The following is a 13183-nucleotide window of genomic DNA, read 5'->3' as shown; positions in this document are numbered from 1 at the left end:
TCCCCAAGTATATATTGAGTAAGCTTCAGGGGTTCCACCAAGCCTGGCTTTGCCCTTAGAGAAGAGGTGAAGATGGGGACATGTGAGAACATGGAGCAGGCAGGGCTCCCAGGAAAGGTGGTATGGCTGGACCCCTGGGGGAATCAGAGGAAAGCAGGGGAGGATGAGATGATAGAAGCAGAGAGTTAAGGATGTCCAGCTAGGAAATGCAGACTCCAGGGGCTGGGGAGATAGCTCAGTCAGTAGAATGCTTGCCTTGCAAGCACAAGGCCCTGAGTTTGATCCCCAGCACTGCAAAAGAAATGTCCTGATAAAAGAAGAGCAAGAAAGTGGCCAGGGCAAGAGTAAAAAACTTTATATGAGGAATTTACAAACAACTGAACTGTGTTCCTATAGAACAAGGAGCTCACTCAGTGAGACCCGGAGGTAAGAGGGGACCTCTGTTATGGTCTCTACAAGACTTAGTCCTGGCCATCAGGCTGTACAGCTCCCTATGGGGCAACAAGTTCATGGAGCCAGGAGGATGTGTCCACCAGAACCTGGAAACCCCAGTATTCCTTGGACAAACAGTCCTAAAGTCTTTTTTTTTTTTTTTTTTTTTCAAGGAAAAAGTTTTTTCTTTTGTACAGTACTGGGATTGAACCCAAAGACTCTAGTGTGCTACACAGTGTTCTAGTACTGAGCCAGATCCCCACCACTTTTTCTTTTGAGATGGACTAACTAAGTTGCCCAGGCTGGCCTTGAACTGTGATCCTCTACCTCAACTGGGATTACAGGTATAAGGAACCACTCCTGGCTGGAGACTCTCTTAGAATCTGTATTCAGTACCTTTCAAGGCTGGAATTGGAGATGCCAATTTGGATTTACCTGTATGGGCTAAAGTTCATGTTTAATCATTGGTACAGTGTTAGAAACAAGCAACCTGTGAGCTGAGTATAGCCCATAGGCCCCAATTTATGATTTTCTTAGCCTTCAAGATATTTAAAAACCAAGACATTTCTCATAAGTCTACATTTGGGCTTCTTTTGGTAGGGATGCACCTATCTATATTCCTGTTCCCATAGCCCCCTATACACCTTGTTCCTTGGCTGCGTGGCTCCTGGAAGCACTTGAGTTCATGATCTCTGGGTCAGAGGCTGCAGGGGGGACTACGTCCACTCCGTTAACTAAGATATGGCTCTTGGCTGTCTCCAGCAGAAGACTGCTATTCCAGAAAGCTCAGTTTCCTCTTTGGGAGGGACTCTTCATGTAGGACTTTGCCCCAGGTCTCTGAGGCTACAACTAAAAAGTAACTGAGCCCCACCTTTAACAGAACTTCAGTCTCTCTTGTTCCGTTTCTTCTTTTTGGTGCTTCTGTCAGTGTTGACTCTAGTTCCTTCCTCCCCTGGTTGCTGCCACCTCCTCTTCTCACCCCTGCTCCGTATTTCCCCGGTCCTGCCATCATCGTCTTCACAGCTTACATCCAAGACCACCTCCTCCTCCTTACACTGCTGTCTTGTCTTCTTTCTTCTGCTGCTTCCTTTACTGTGTGCTATGCTTTCTGCTTCCCTGGCCTCACCCTCTAGAGCAGCCTCCTCCTCTTCCTCATCATCCATGTTCAAGTCCTCCTCACGCTGCTGCCTTTGCTTGTCTCTGCTGCATCGGTCACCGTGTGCTCTGTTTGCCACCTCCTTTCTCCCAACACCACTTGCATGATCCTTGCCGCTTCCTTCTCTACCCAACACCACGGTCTGCTCCTCCACCTCCTCCCCTTCACAGTGCTGCCTCTTCTTTTTCTTCTTTTTCTTAAGATGCTGGTGGGCTTGCTCTCTGCTCTTTAATTCCTCGAGTCCACTTGTTCTTGCAGCCTCTTCCTCTTCACTCCTCACAGTTGTTCCCCCTCTCTCATCTGAGACCTCTTCCTTGTGATGTTGTCTTTTCTTCTTTTTGCTTTTCCTAACGCTGGGCCTAGTGTGTTCTGGGTGTTCCTCATCCACATTCCTCTCAGTTGCTCTACACTCTTCTTCCTCTTTCTGTTTCCTTTTCTTTTTCTTTTTTTTGGGGAGCTTACTTTCAGACTGTGGTTGAGAGGTCTCAAAGTCCTGGCCTTTAAGATGAGCCAGGAAGGCCTGCTCCTGGGCCTCTAGCGGAGCAAGCTTGGCCTTCATTGTGATCCCAAGACGTGCAGCCTTGTGTGCTGTTCGCCCCTCGCAGGCTTGGAGCAGCATCTCATCAGTCAGACTGTGGGGGTAGATGAGGAGTTACAGACAGATCTGGTGTAAAGGCTTGATCTCTCCTTCCCTCTAAAATGTTTCTTCAACACTGAGTTTTTTGTTCAAATCTTGGCACTTTATCTTTGGAGGCATGGGCCCTTGGCTGTCATCATCACTGTGGTTCTCCAAGTTTTTGTCTGGTTTCTCTTCACCCGAAGTCAGCGTGGCTGTCTAGGAGGGACGAAGGGGGTGGACATGGCCCACTCAACACCACTACCATCCCTCTTTCTTTGTGGAAGCCTCCCAGGAATCCGCAGCCCTAGGCAGGAATTTGCCAGCCCCCGATTGCTCCTCGTAGAGCCACAGAGGCGTGGGAGCCTGCATATTTCAACCTGGATAGAAGGTGGACTCAGCTGCTGGAAGTAGAGCAACCTCTGGCTCAGCTGCCTTCACAAACTTCTGATACAGCATGTTAGGCTTGGGATGATTATGATGAGTGGTCTCCTTGGAAAGGTGTCTTATCTGTACTCCGTCCTGCCCAGTTTCCACTACCAAGTTGGCTGCAGTCTTATTGAAGAGCTCATTCCACCAGTTGTTTGTGAACTCCTTGGCAGGGTCGTGTCCCACCCCATGAGTGTCTTGCTTCAGTGTCACCTTGATGGCCTGGGTGATGCCATTCTCCTTCCGGCCTAGGCCTTTGCCTTGAGTCCATCCATGCTTTAGCAGCTGCTCCTCAGCAAACTTCATCCCACGACTCTTGACCTTTGGGGTGAAGCTCATGGTGGGCAAAGAGGCTCAGCTTTCACCACAGGAGAGATGACATCACCCGTCATTGAGAGGTGCTCTCCGCCGAAACATGTGCCACCCCTGACTCGGGCGCCGCCATCTTCCCTAAAGTCTTAATTCCAGAATTTTCCCCAACCCTAGTCTCAGAAGGTAGACTCTGCTGATGGTGTTCAGTCCAAGGAGGGATATTTCAGAGACGTGAGGATCCTCTCCTGGGAGGCAATAGGCAGCTGGAACTGCTTAGGCAGGGGAGGGAAGTTGGCTCTGGGGCCTCTGTTAGCTGATCCTCATTCTTTCCACAGTTCTTTTTGAGCACCTGCCTTGTGCCTGCCAGGTCAGGCTGGGTGTCCTGGGTCAGATGGGCTAGGCAGACCTGATGCTGTTGGCAGCAAGTTCTGGGAATGGGCCAGTTGCGGAATCTGGAGGTTGGAGAGTTACACAGGCCTGGAGGGGTGTTCTGAAAGGACCAGAGGCAGGCAGGGGAGATACAGCCAGGACTCACAGCGCCTCTTGTAAACACTCAAGGGGGAGGAGAGGGAAGGAGAGGAGTCCAAGACCTGAATACTGTGCCCAAGGAGCCCACTGCTCATACTTCTTGGCTCTCAGTGGCATAGGAATAAGCCAGATGGTTTAAGGCTGGGGTAGATACCCAAAGGGAAGGTCATTCTCAAGGTTGAGGGGAGCTTTATGAGGTAGGGAAGGAAGCTGGTTTATCTCTAATCTAATCTCTGGGACACAGGCCAGACTTTCCACTCCCTCAACAATGGGGTTCCCACCCTGTCTGCAGCCCCCAGGAGGCAGCAGGAAGTCCCTGAAGGCGGGGAAGGAGGAAATGCATCTCTGGCCCAGGCTGGTAATTAGACCCTTCAATTGCAATTACTTTTGCAATTAGCTCAGCTGGTAATTGGAACTGGAGGTGGTAATTTCTGTCCTTCATGAAAGGCCCCTCTGAATTGGGCTTTCCTCATCTGTCCTGGATCCTGGGTAGTGCTCTGGGGAGCACTGGGCTCTTGAGTGGCAGCACAATGAGCCTAGACCTGGGCTTGGCTCAAAGGGAAGCACTTGGGTTCTGCTGGGTCCCCTGAGATGGAACACTTGGGGCCTGGCAGGGAGGGAGGTGCTTTGTGAACACATCTGCTTGTAAGATTTGTTGCTTTGGAGGGCAACATCCCATGTATCAAAATACTTAGAAGTCATAAATCAGGCTAACCGGGGCAGGCCGCCTCTAAGATGGTCCACAGTAATCCCAACTGTTTCAGTCAGCTTTTTCACTGCTGTGACTAAAAGACCTGGCAAGAACAATTTTAGAGGAGGAAAAGTTTATTTGGGGGCTCTCAGTTTTAGAGGTCTCAGTCCATAGACAGCCAGTTCCATTCCTCAGGGCCCCAGATGAGGCAGATGAGTGTGGCTGAGAGAAGTGGCTCACATGATGATCAGAAAGCAGAAAAAGAGGCTCCACTTACCAGATACAAAATATATACCCTAAAGGCACACCCCCAATGCCCAATTCTAGTTACACCCTACTCGCTTTTAGTTACCACTCAGTTAATCCCATTCGGGGGATTAATTCAGTGATTGCATTAAGGCTCTAATAACCTAATCCTTTCACCTCTGAATGTTCTTGCATTGTCTCACACATGAGCGTTTGGGGGACACCTCACATCCTAACTATAACATCTTTGGTCACTAAAATGTTTGAGGATATCTCTCCACCATGCAAGCAGTTCTACAGATTGTACAGATTGTCTAATTCCATTCTGACATTAGCTACCTGGAGGAATCATTGTATTACACAAGTTGAGGGCTCAGCCCCTAAGATTGACCCAATTCAGATGCTAGCTGCAAGCCCAGGTTGTGACCTGTGCTTCTGACTGATTGGCTATAAATCAGGTTCTCACAACTTTTCCCCTGGGCTTGATTAATTCGCTAAAAGGGCTTGCAGAATTCAGGAGAAACATTGACCCTTGATGAATACCAGATGGATATGGCCAGGCCTGGGTGAAACAGCTTGAAGTTTCTAGACAGGCCACCCTCCAGGAACCCCCCTGTGTTCAGCTATCAGAACCTTGTCCTTTGGGTTTTTATGGAGACATTATTATTCAGTAATGATCAGTAACATCATTAGCCATTGGTGATCAACTTAACCTTTAGTCACTCTCCCTTCCTCAGAGGTTAGGGGATGGGACTGGAAGTCCCAACTCTGTAATCGTACCTTGGTCTTTTTGGTGACCACTCCCTATACTGAAGCTGTCTAGGGGTCCCCAGCCACCAGTCATCTCATTAGCATAAAAAGACACTTTTATTGATCCCAAAGCTCCCTGGGTTTTAGGTTGTATGTCAGGAAACAGATGAAGGCCAAATATATATTTCACAGTATCATAAAGAATCAGTTGCACAAGTAGGTAACATGACCTCATGACCCATGAGGGGCAGTTGTAGAGCCAGAACACGATCTTCTACAGCAGACTCTTGCCTGAGTCTGGTGGTGGTCTTGGGAGAGAGCCTTGTAACCATTTCAGACAAGGATGATGTACCCCTAGGGATAAGCCAGGACAAAACCTAAGAGACTGAAAGGGACAGAGGGGATTAAATAATACTCAACTCATGTGTAAGACTGGGTTTACACATCTGGTCCCTCTTCTCTGTCTTCAACATTCACTGGGAACCACTTTGTGCCAAGCACTTGCTGGGTTCTAGCAACCAAAGTTTTAAAGAACACAGTTCCTGGCTCCCTAGTTAGTAAGGAAATCATATCTCAAAGAAGAGCCACTGGTTTTTCTTAAGCATATTCAAGCCATTAGAATTCATTGAGTACTTACCATAGGCCAAGTGCTGGATATTAAGCAAAGAGGGATTAATTAGCATAAGGATTATTAGAGAGTTCACACACAAATCAGTGGTAGAACTGTCCTGTCTGGAAACTGAGGCTGCCCTCATCAGCCTGTGAATGGCCATGTCCTTGCACCAGGCTGAACCACACTGCTGCTTGAACCCACCACTTCCTGCACAGAGGAGCTTATTTCTAAATCCAAGTTGCAGTGCCTTGGACTAGGATTCTAAGACACAGAGATGTACCCTAAGGGTAAAGGAGGCTGGGAAGCACAGATATTTGCATTCTGCTCTGTGCAGGAGGGCTTCAACAACAGAGGAAAGAATTAAAATGTGAGAGGATGCTCTCCAGCTAGAACAATCCTGATTGACATCCTGAGCTGTCTTCTGTGATAATAAATACATGGAAGAACAGTTAGCAAGAATAAATCCAGTAGTCTTAATGCAGCAATGTGCAAAAATAAAATGTTTAACCTCCTCCCCTAATAACCATGTCATTTTTGTTTTCTGAGTCCAGTGGTTTGGAAGGAGTAGGATTTCACTTCCCCTCAACCCTGCTTATTTTGGTCACATTTTATTTAAATTTTGGGTAAACATTTAAACAACCTCAAGAATGAACCTGATGTGATACTACAACATGTACCATCAGAAAAATGAGAAATTATACTCCATTTATGTATGATTTATCAAAATGCATAAATGCATTCTGCTGTCATGTATAACTCATTAGAAAAAATTTAAAAAATAATTAAAAAAACAAGAATGATCCCAAGGCAGTTGCTGCAATTTGTAATCTTCAGTGCAGCACTTTCTTCCTCCTGCTTCTGATTGGTTTGTCACCTTTCTCTATAGCTTCCCTCCACCCCTGGGACCCATGACTAAAAAAATCAAACCTAATCAATGTTTGTGTTTAAACATGTTTTGTAAGCAGTAATTTTTTTCCAGATGGTAAAGTGTGATTGAATTCAACACCAAGAGTAATTTCAGGTGGGGTCTGGAAACATTCTACTGTTAAGATGTGGAGCGAGTCCTTCCAAATTAACATGTCCATATGGAAAGGACCTTGACTAATCATCAAAGCACAGAATTTTTTTTTGACCTGGAAGTTTTTACTGTGTTTTATGACATGTAAAATAAAATAAAATAATTTGTGTGTGTTTCTCTCTCTCTCTCTCTCTCTGTGTGTGTGTGTGTGTGTGTGTTGTGTGGTGTGTGCTATGGATTGAATCCAGGGCCTCTCACATGCTAGGAAAGTGTCCTACCACTGAGCTACATCCCCAACCCAAAATAATTGATTTACTTTACAATTTTGTGACTCTTAAATATTCACTGGCAAATATTTACCATATAGGCACTGGATGCTTTATATGTGTTATTTCATTTAATCCTGGCTACTCTGATTTTATAGATGGGGAAACCAAGCTGCAAATGAACATGTAACAGGCCCCCAAGTTTCTCACAGAACTTGAATTGAAGCCCGAACTCAGATCTCAGGTTTTGAGGCCCACAGAGGAGTATGAGTCCTTCTTCGCAAATGCTCCAAGACCTGGGGTTTGTACATTTGTGCTCTTCTCATATCTTGAATCAAATAGAATTTGACTTTGAAAACAATGCTATGCTGGACCTGACTGGTTTCTGAGCAGCAAGGACAGGAGCTTCAATTTCTACCTTATTCCATGGCTCTAAGAGTACTTTTGGTGTGGTTCAGAACTTTTTGTCAAACAGGTAATGTTATCTTATATTTCACTTGCTTTTCATGGCTAATCAACATGGATATTTGTAGATGATCACAAATTAAAATTAGGATCTAAGAAATAATTTGTGATTTTGTGGGTATGAAGACAGGTATCCCCACCAAGGCATCTTCCCTGTCTCTTGGATGACCAATACTAAGTGGCGAAGGGACTTCTCAGGAGACAGCTCAAAATCAGAATGGACAAGAGCTGGTTTTTAACTTAAAATTATTTCTTTGTGCCAGGTTCTCATAGCCTGCAGCAATGATTCAATGTAACCAAACCAGTTAGGGGGCTGTTGTCACCAGGAAGATGAAGTTCTGTGGGTTGTGTAGGAGGGAAGGTGACTCTCTTGTTGCTCAGATATAAAACTGATTATCTTCAAGACCCAGGTGGCCCTGAGGAACAGGCCAGGGATCACATGGAGATGGCATAGTGTCTTGGTGACATAAATACTCAGAGGAGAGTATGAATGGTGCCCAATCTCCCACACCATATCCTAGGAATCAAAGGTGGGCTTGTTAGGTGGACCTGGGATACTACTGTCCTGAATTGATCTCATCCAGAAATAGGGCAGGTGAAGAAAATGTCCCCAAGTACATACTATTTTTATTTCCATTTTAGAGTACATAAAATGACACCTAGAACATGTCTTCCCCATCAGAAATTATATCTGGGATGGAGGTGTAGCCCAGTGGCAAAAGCACTTGCCTCTCATACACATAGGCCCTGGGTTCAACCCCTGCATTGTAAACACAAACAAGTTGTGATTTCTGAGACTATTCCATATTAAAAATAAGTTTTATTGTTACTGTGTATTGAGCTGAGTGGCAGTTGACAAGTTATACTTTGTAGATACCTAGAATGCTGTATTTTATAGATTTTTAGAGAATTTTTAAGTTTTAAAATTTCCATTTTATCAGTTAGGAATCATAATACAAACAGTGGAAAGAAACAGTGTTTACAACATAAATTTTGTTAAAGCAATTATGGCATGATCTTAAAATTCTATGCAGTCATTAAAAAGTATTTAGATATTAGAATAAAAGATGTCTGTAATGTAAATTCAAAAACAGACAAATGTATTTGCATTTTATTTTTAATACTTTGGAGGCTCTGAATTTGGGAGAGTGTTCACATAAGACTCTGAAGAGCTTGAATTTATGGTATCTTTTAAAAAAAATTTTTTTTTGGTTTTTTTTAGTTGTAGGTGGACATTATACCTTTATTTTTTATTTTTTGTGGTGCTGAGGATCTAATCCAGGGCCTCTCACATGCTAGGTGAGCGTTCTACCACTAAGCCACAACTCCAGCCCAAATTTATGGTATCTAATGGATAAAATGGATAAAACAGTAAGGGACATCCCTACCCACTGGCTGTGCTTAGGACCCAAGAAATAGTCTAAGTATTACATTCAAAAGATTAAACACATGACTCATATAAATATGTAGTTAACATGTGACAGATCAATATAACTTGTTTGGAAGGGAACAAGCAGGATGGTAAAGTTGGTTCAAAGAAGTATCTGAGAGATAGTTAGAGATGGTCACCGAAAGAAAATCTTGGAAGAGATTTGCTAAATTATACACAAACTAGTCAACATCTTACAGGACAATAAACTATTTTTCCTATTGGACAGAAATCATTTGCATCTCTACAGGGCTCAAAGGAAAATATTTGCAATTTATCAGTCTTCCACAAGTTAAGGAATAACTTTGCGGAGAGCCTGGGTCCTAATCAACTGTAAACAGTAAATCACAGAAAGAGACAGTCCTCTAGAGAATCAGATAATCCTGGGCAGTTCTGCTGCTTTGGTTCCCAGATGACACTCAAAGATATGCTATCACCCTTTAGCCTTATCCTCACATTCTGAACAGATCTTAACAATGGAAAGGGGAAGAAAAGGGTTTTTCTAGGCTAATTCTTTGCTGGAGTTGGAGCTGAACCTAAATGCATGGGTGTTCTGGGAAGGTCAACAGTTATGTTCCCTTCAGATGGACATCTTTCAATCTTTTCATAATGTTAATTTAGCAGGGTCAGGAAAAAACGTGACAGTTAACCCTCTGTATATGCAGTTTCTGTATCTGTGGATTCAACCAAATGCAGATTAAAAATATTTTAAAAAAAAGTCTGTTCTGAATATGTAGATTTTTTTCTTGTCATTATTCTTTAAACAATATAATATGACAGCTATTTACATAACCTTTCCATTGCATCAGGTATTATAATTTAGAGAGGATTTAAAGTATATAGAGGGAGGTGTTGGCAAGGGCGGGGCGGCGTGATGACGCAATCCGCCTGCGTGCGGGGCGGGGCGGGGCGGGTCCGGTCGGAGGCGCGTTGGGTCGGCACCTCTTCAGCGGGTTGGCGGATCGGCGATAGAGGAGACACCAGGAAAGATGTCTAAGCAACAACCAACTCAGTTTATAAATCCAGAAACTCCTGGCTATGTTGGATTTGCAAATCTTCCCAATCAAGTTCACCGGAAATCAGTGAAAAAAGGTTTTGAGTTCACATTGATGGTGGTTGGTGAATCGGGTCTAGCAAAGTCGACTTTCATAAATAGCCTATTCCTGACTGATCTCTACCCAGAAAGAATCATACCTGGAGCCGCAGAGAAAATTGAAAGAACTGTCCAAATCGAGGCTTCCACTGTTGAGATTGAAGAGCGTGGGGTCAAGCTTCGCCTTACAGTTGTGGACACACCTGGCTATGGGGATGCCATCAACTGCAGGGACTGTTTCAAGACGATCATCTCCTACATCGATGAGCAGTTTGAGCGCTACCTGCACGACGAGAGTGGCTTGAACAGGCGGCACATCATTGACAACAGGGTGCACTGCTGCTTCTACTTCATCTCGCCTTTTGGACATGGACTGAAGCCCTTGGATGTCGCCTTTATGAAAGCAATACACAACAAGGTGAATATAGTGCCTGTCATCGCAAAAGCCGACACTCTCACTCTGAAGGAGCGAGAGCGGTTGAAGAGGATTCTGGATGAAATTGAAGAACATAACATCAAAATCTATCACTTACCTGATGCAGAATCAGATGAAGATGAAGATTTTAAAGAGCAGACTAGACTTCTCAAGGCCAGTATCCCATTCTCTGTGGTTGGATCCAACCAGTTGATTGAAGCCAAAGGCAAGAAGGTCAGAGGTCGCCTCTACCCGTGGGGTGTCGTAGAGGGGGAGAACCCGGAGCACAACGACTTTCTGAAGCTGAGAACGATGCTCATCACCCACATGCAGGACCTCCAGGAGGTGACCCAGGACCTTCACTATGAAAACTTCCGTTCCGAAAGGCTCAAGAGAGGCGGCAGGAAAGTGGAGAACGAAGACATGAACAAAGATCAGATCTTGCTGGAAAAGGAGGCTGAAAAAACACTCCCGGATACAAAGAACACCACATTCCGGATGAAGAACACATTCCGGATGAATGCCACATTGCGACTTTCCATATTAGAAAGGTGCCCATCCACATTCACAGTACCTGTGCCTGAGAATTTAATTTTTTTAAACTATTGGTGTGTTTTGTATGAAGTACTTTTAACATTTGTATTTCACTGCTATGTCATACTTTATACTTTATGAGGTAAACTCTCATTTTCATTTTCTTTCTCCTTAAGTAACTACTAATGTCAGGATGATTTCCAAGTATCAGAATGTGTAGTTAATGTTGAGTTCCCTTGATTTAGTTGGCCTGATCAGTCACTGATGAGTACTCTTGACATATAGAACATTCAGCTTTACCAGGAGTGTCCTTGGTGGTGGACGCTTTACCAGGAGTGTCCTTCGTGGTGAACGTTTGCCTGTGACAGAGCTGTGCAGTCCATCACATGGAGACTTTCCTGCATTTTACATTTATGCACAACAAACAACTAAGACCATTTTTGCTGCTATAGTTCAATACTGTTAATCTGCACATTTATCTGTTAACCAAGTAGAACAACAGAATCATCTGAGATACTTCTGTACTTACACAACTTTTAAAAACAGGCTTTTAGGTGTGGGTTTGAAGAGAGCACTTTGGATTCTTTGCCAGGTCATTTTTGTAACATGTGCAGGGAACTCACCCTGGTAGCGTCTCCTGTGCGTGCTGCATTGTGTAGAGAGAGCAGCAGCAAGCTCCAGCTTTGTACTGCTGTGAGCTTCTCTATACAGTGAGAGTCAGAAAACTATCTTTTCTCAACTAAATTAGGAAATAATGTTTAAAGAATCTTTTTTTTAAATTTTATACTCTACTTTTGTGTGTTTCTGTAACTGCAAGTATAAAATAACCCACCTCAGCAATGATTAATTGGGATGATTTTCTTATGTTCAGACCATCTCACCTATTTTCAGCCATGGTCTTTCCTTCATCTTGTATGATACAGATTTCTCTGTGTTGTGTTAGAGTGAAAGACATTTCTAGTCCGTCCTGCAGGCTGCTAGACAGGTGTCTGACATGGAGTTGCACTGGGGTCTCTGCTGTATGTGGGGCCTAAGCCTTCCTGCCCTTTCTGTGCCTCCTGTGCCTGCCAGTGGGATGCTCCAGCCTGCGCTTGCTCTCCACTTCCAGCACGGGAGAGTTGACCACAGAGACAGGGCAGGAGATGACGGTTAGAGAGAGAGCAGGCTGGCTAAGTAAGTTCATTTTGCTGCAGCAGGAGGAGTTGACCTGAAGAAAATGTGTGATATGAGATCGGGATTTGGTGGGAGGGGTTGTTTAGTTTTGGCCAGAAAAAAATAAAATGGGATGGTCAAAAGGCTGTTTACGAAGGTATTCTGCAGAGGTCACCAGTGTTCCCGCCTGCTCTGCCTGTCACATCAGCCTCATCATCAGAGTCAGGGGATGTGTGAGGCTCCTTATGTGAAGCGTCTACCAGGAAGCGTTCCAGGCCACTGGAGAACATCCATGCAGTCCATTATCTGGGTTATTTTGGCAGTTATGACTTTGCGAGGAAAAGCATTTTCAAGCAGTGTAAGCCCTGTGTGTGTTTGAGTACAAGTGCTGCTTAGGGCCAGGTGCCACCTGATGGTGGGGTGTGGGCCAGGAGGCCTATAGAGTCACACTTCTGAATCCCATTTTATTTTGTTGTCCAAATCCTAAACATAACACTTTTGCTACTAGTAAATCGTTTTACTAAGAGATAATCTTACCTATAGAAATATTTTGAGATCAGTTTACAGAGCAATTTTGTATGCATTTAAACTAACCTTTTTTAAAATAAAGCACTATTGTTTAAATATTGAAAAAAAAAAAGTATATAGAGGATTTAAACAGGTTACTTGAGCATCCAGAGATTTTGGTATCCGCCCCCTGGAGTGGGGAAGGGTTCTGGAATCAATTCCCTGAGGATATTGATAGATGACTGTAAGGAAACAGTCTTTTACTCATTCACTTCCTTAGTCACAGTGGAGTCAGTATTCTAAAAATACTCAGCAAAATGTTTCCCATTTTTTTGTGTCTGTGATTATTATTTGTTCCTTAATGTTTCCTTTGGGGCGTATCCAAATCAAATAAGCTAGTGGGAAGCATGGCAAAGAGTTTTAATTTTAGATAATACCTTATTTTTTGTTGGTAAGCAGTATGATGGAATGAATTATCAGATTTCTGCATGAATGCAGCAGATGACCTGGAGATTTCAACCTTGCTCTGTG

At 44.1% G+C, this 13183-nt stretch overlaps 1 protein-coding gene and 1 long non-coding RNA gene across 2 annotated transcripts; one reads left to right on the top strand and one right to left on the bottom strand.

Moving 5' to 3' along the window:
• Positions 1-605: 605 nt before the first annotated feature.
• LOC306663715 (G patch domain-containing protein 4-like) lies at positions 606-3077 on the bottom strand. The gene is made up of 2 exons (XM_079144264.1): positions 2640-3077; positions 606-2423 (listed from the first exon to the last, which is right to left on the bottom strand). Exon 2 carries the CDS (start codon positions 2205-2207, stop codon positions 1317-1319), a length of 891 nt encoding a protein of 296 aa, XP_079000390.1. The 5' UTR covers positions 2208-2423; positions 2640-3077; the 3' UTR covers positions 606-1316.
• A 7839-nt stretch (positions 3078-10916) lies between these two features.
• LOC306664376 lies at positions 10917-12771 on the top strand. Its single transcript, XR_013764692.1, has 2 exons — positions 10917-11298; positions 11330-12771. It is a non-coding gene; the product is annotated as an uncharacterized lncRNA (long non-coding RNA).
• Positions 12772-13183: the final 412 nt, after the last annotated feature.

Source organism: Sciurus vulgaris (assembly GCF_902686455.1).
Source record: "Sciurus vulgaris genome assembly, chromosome: 6".
Classification (NCBI taxonomy): Eukaryota; Metazoa; Chordata; class Mammalia; order Rodentia; family Sciuridae; genus Sciurus; species Sciurus vulgaris.
The sequence above is the reverse complement of the archived record's forward strand: the minus strand, read 5'-3'. Positions and strand labels throughout refer to the sequence as shown.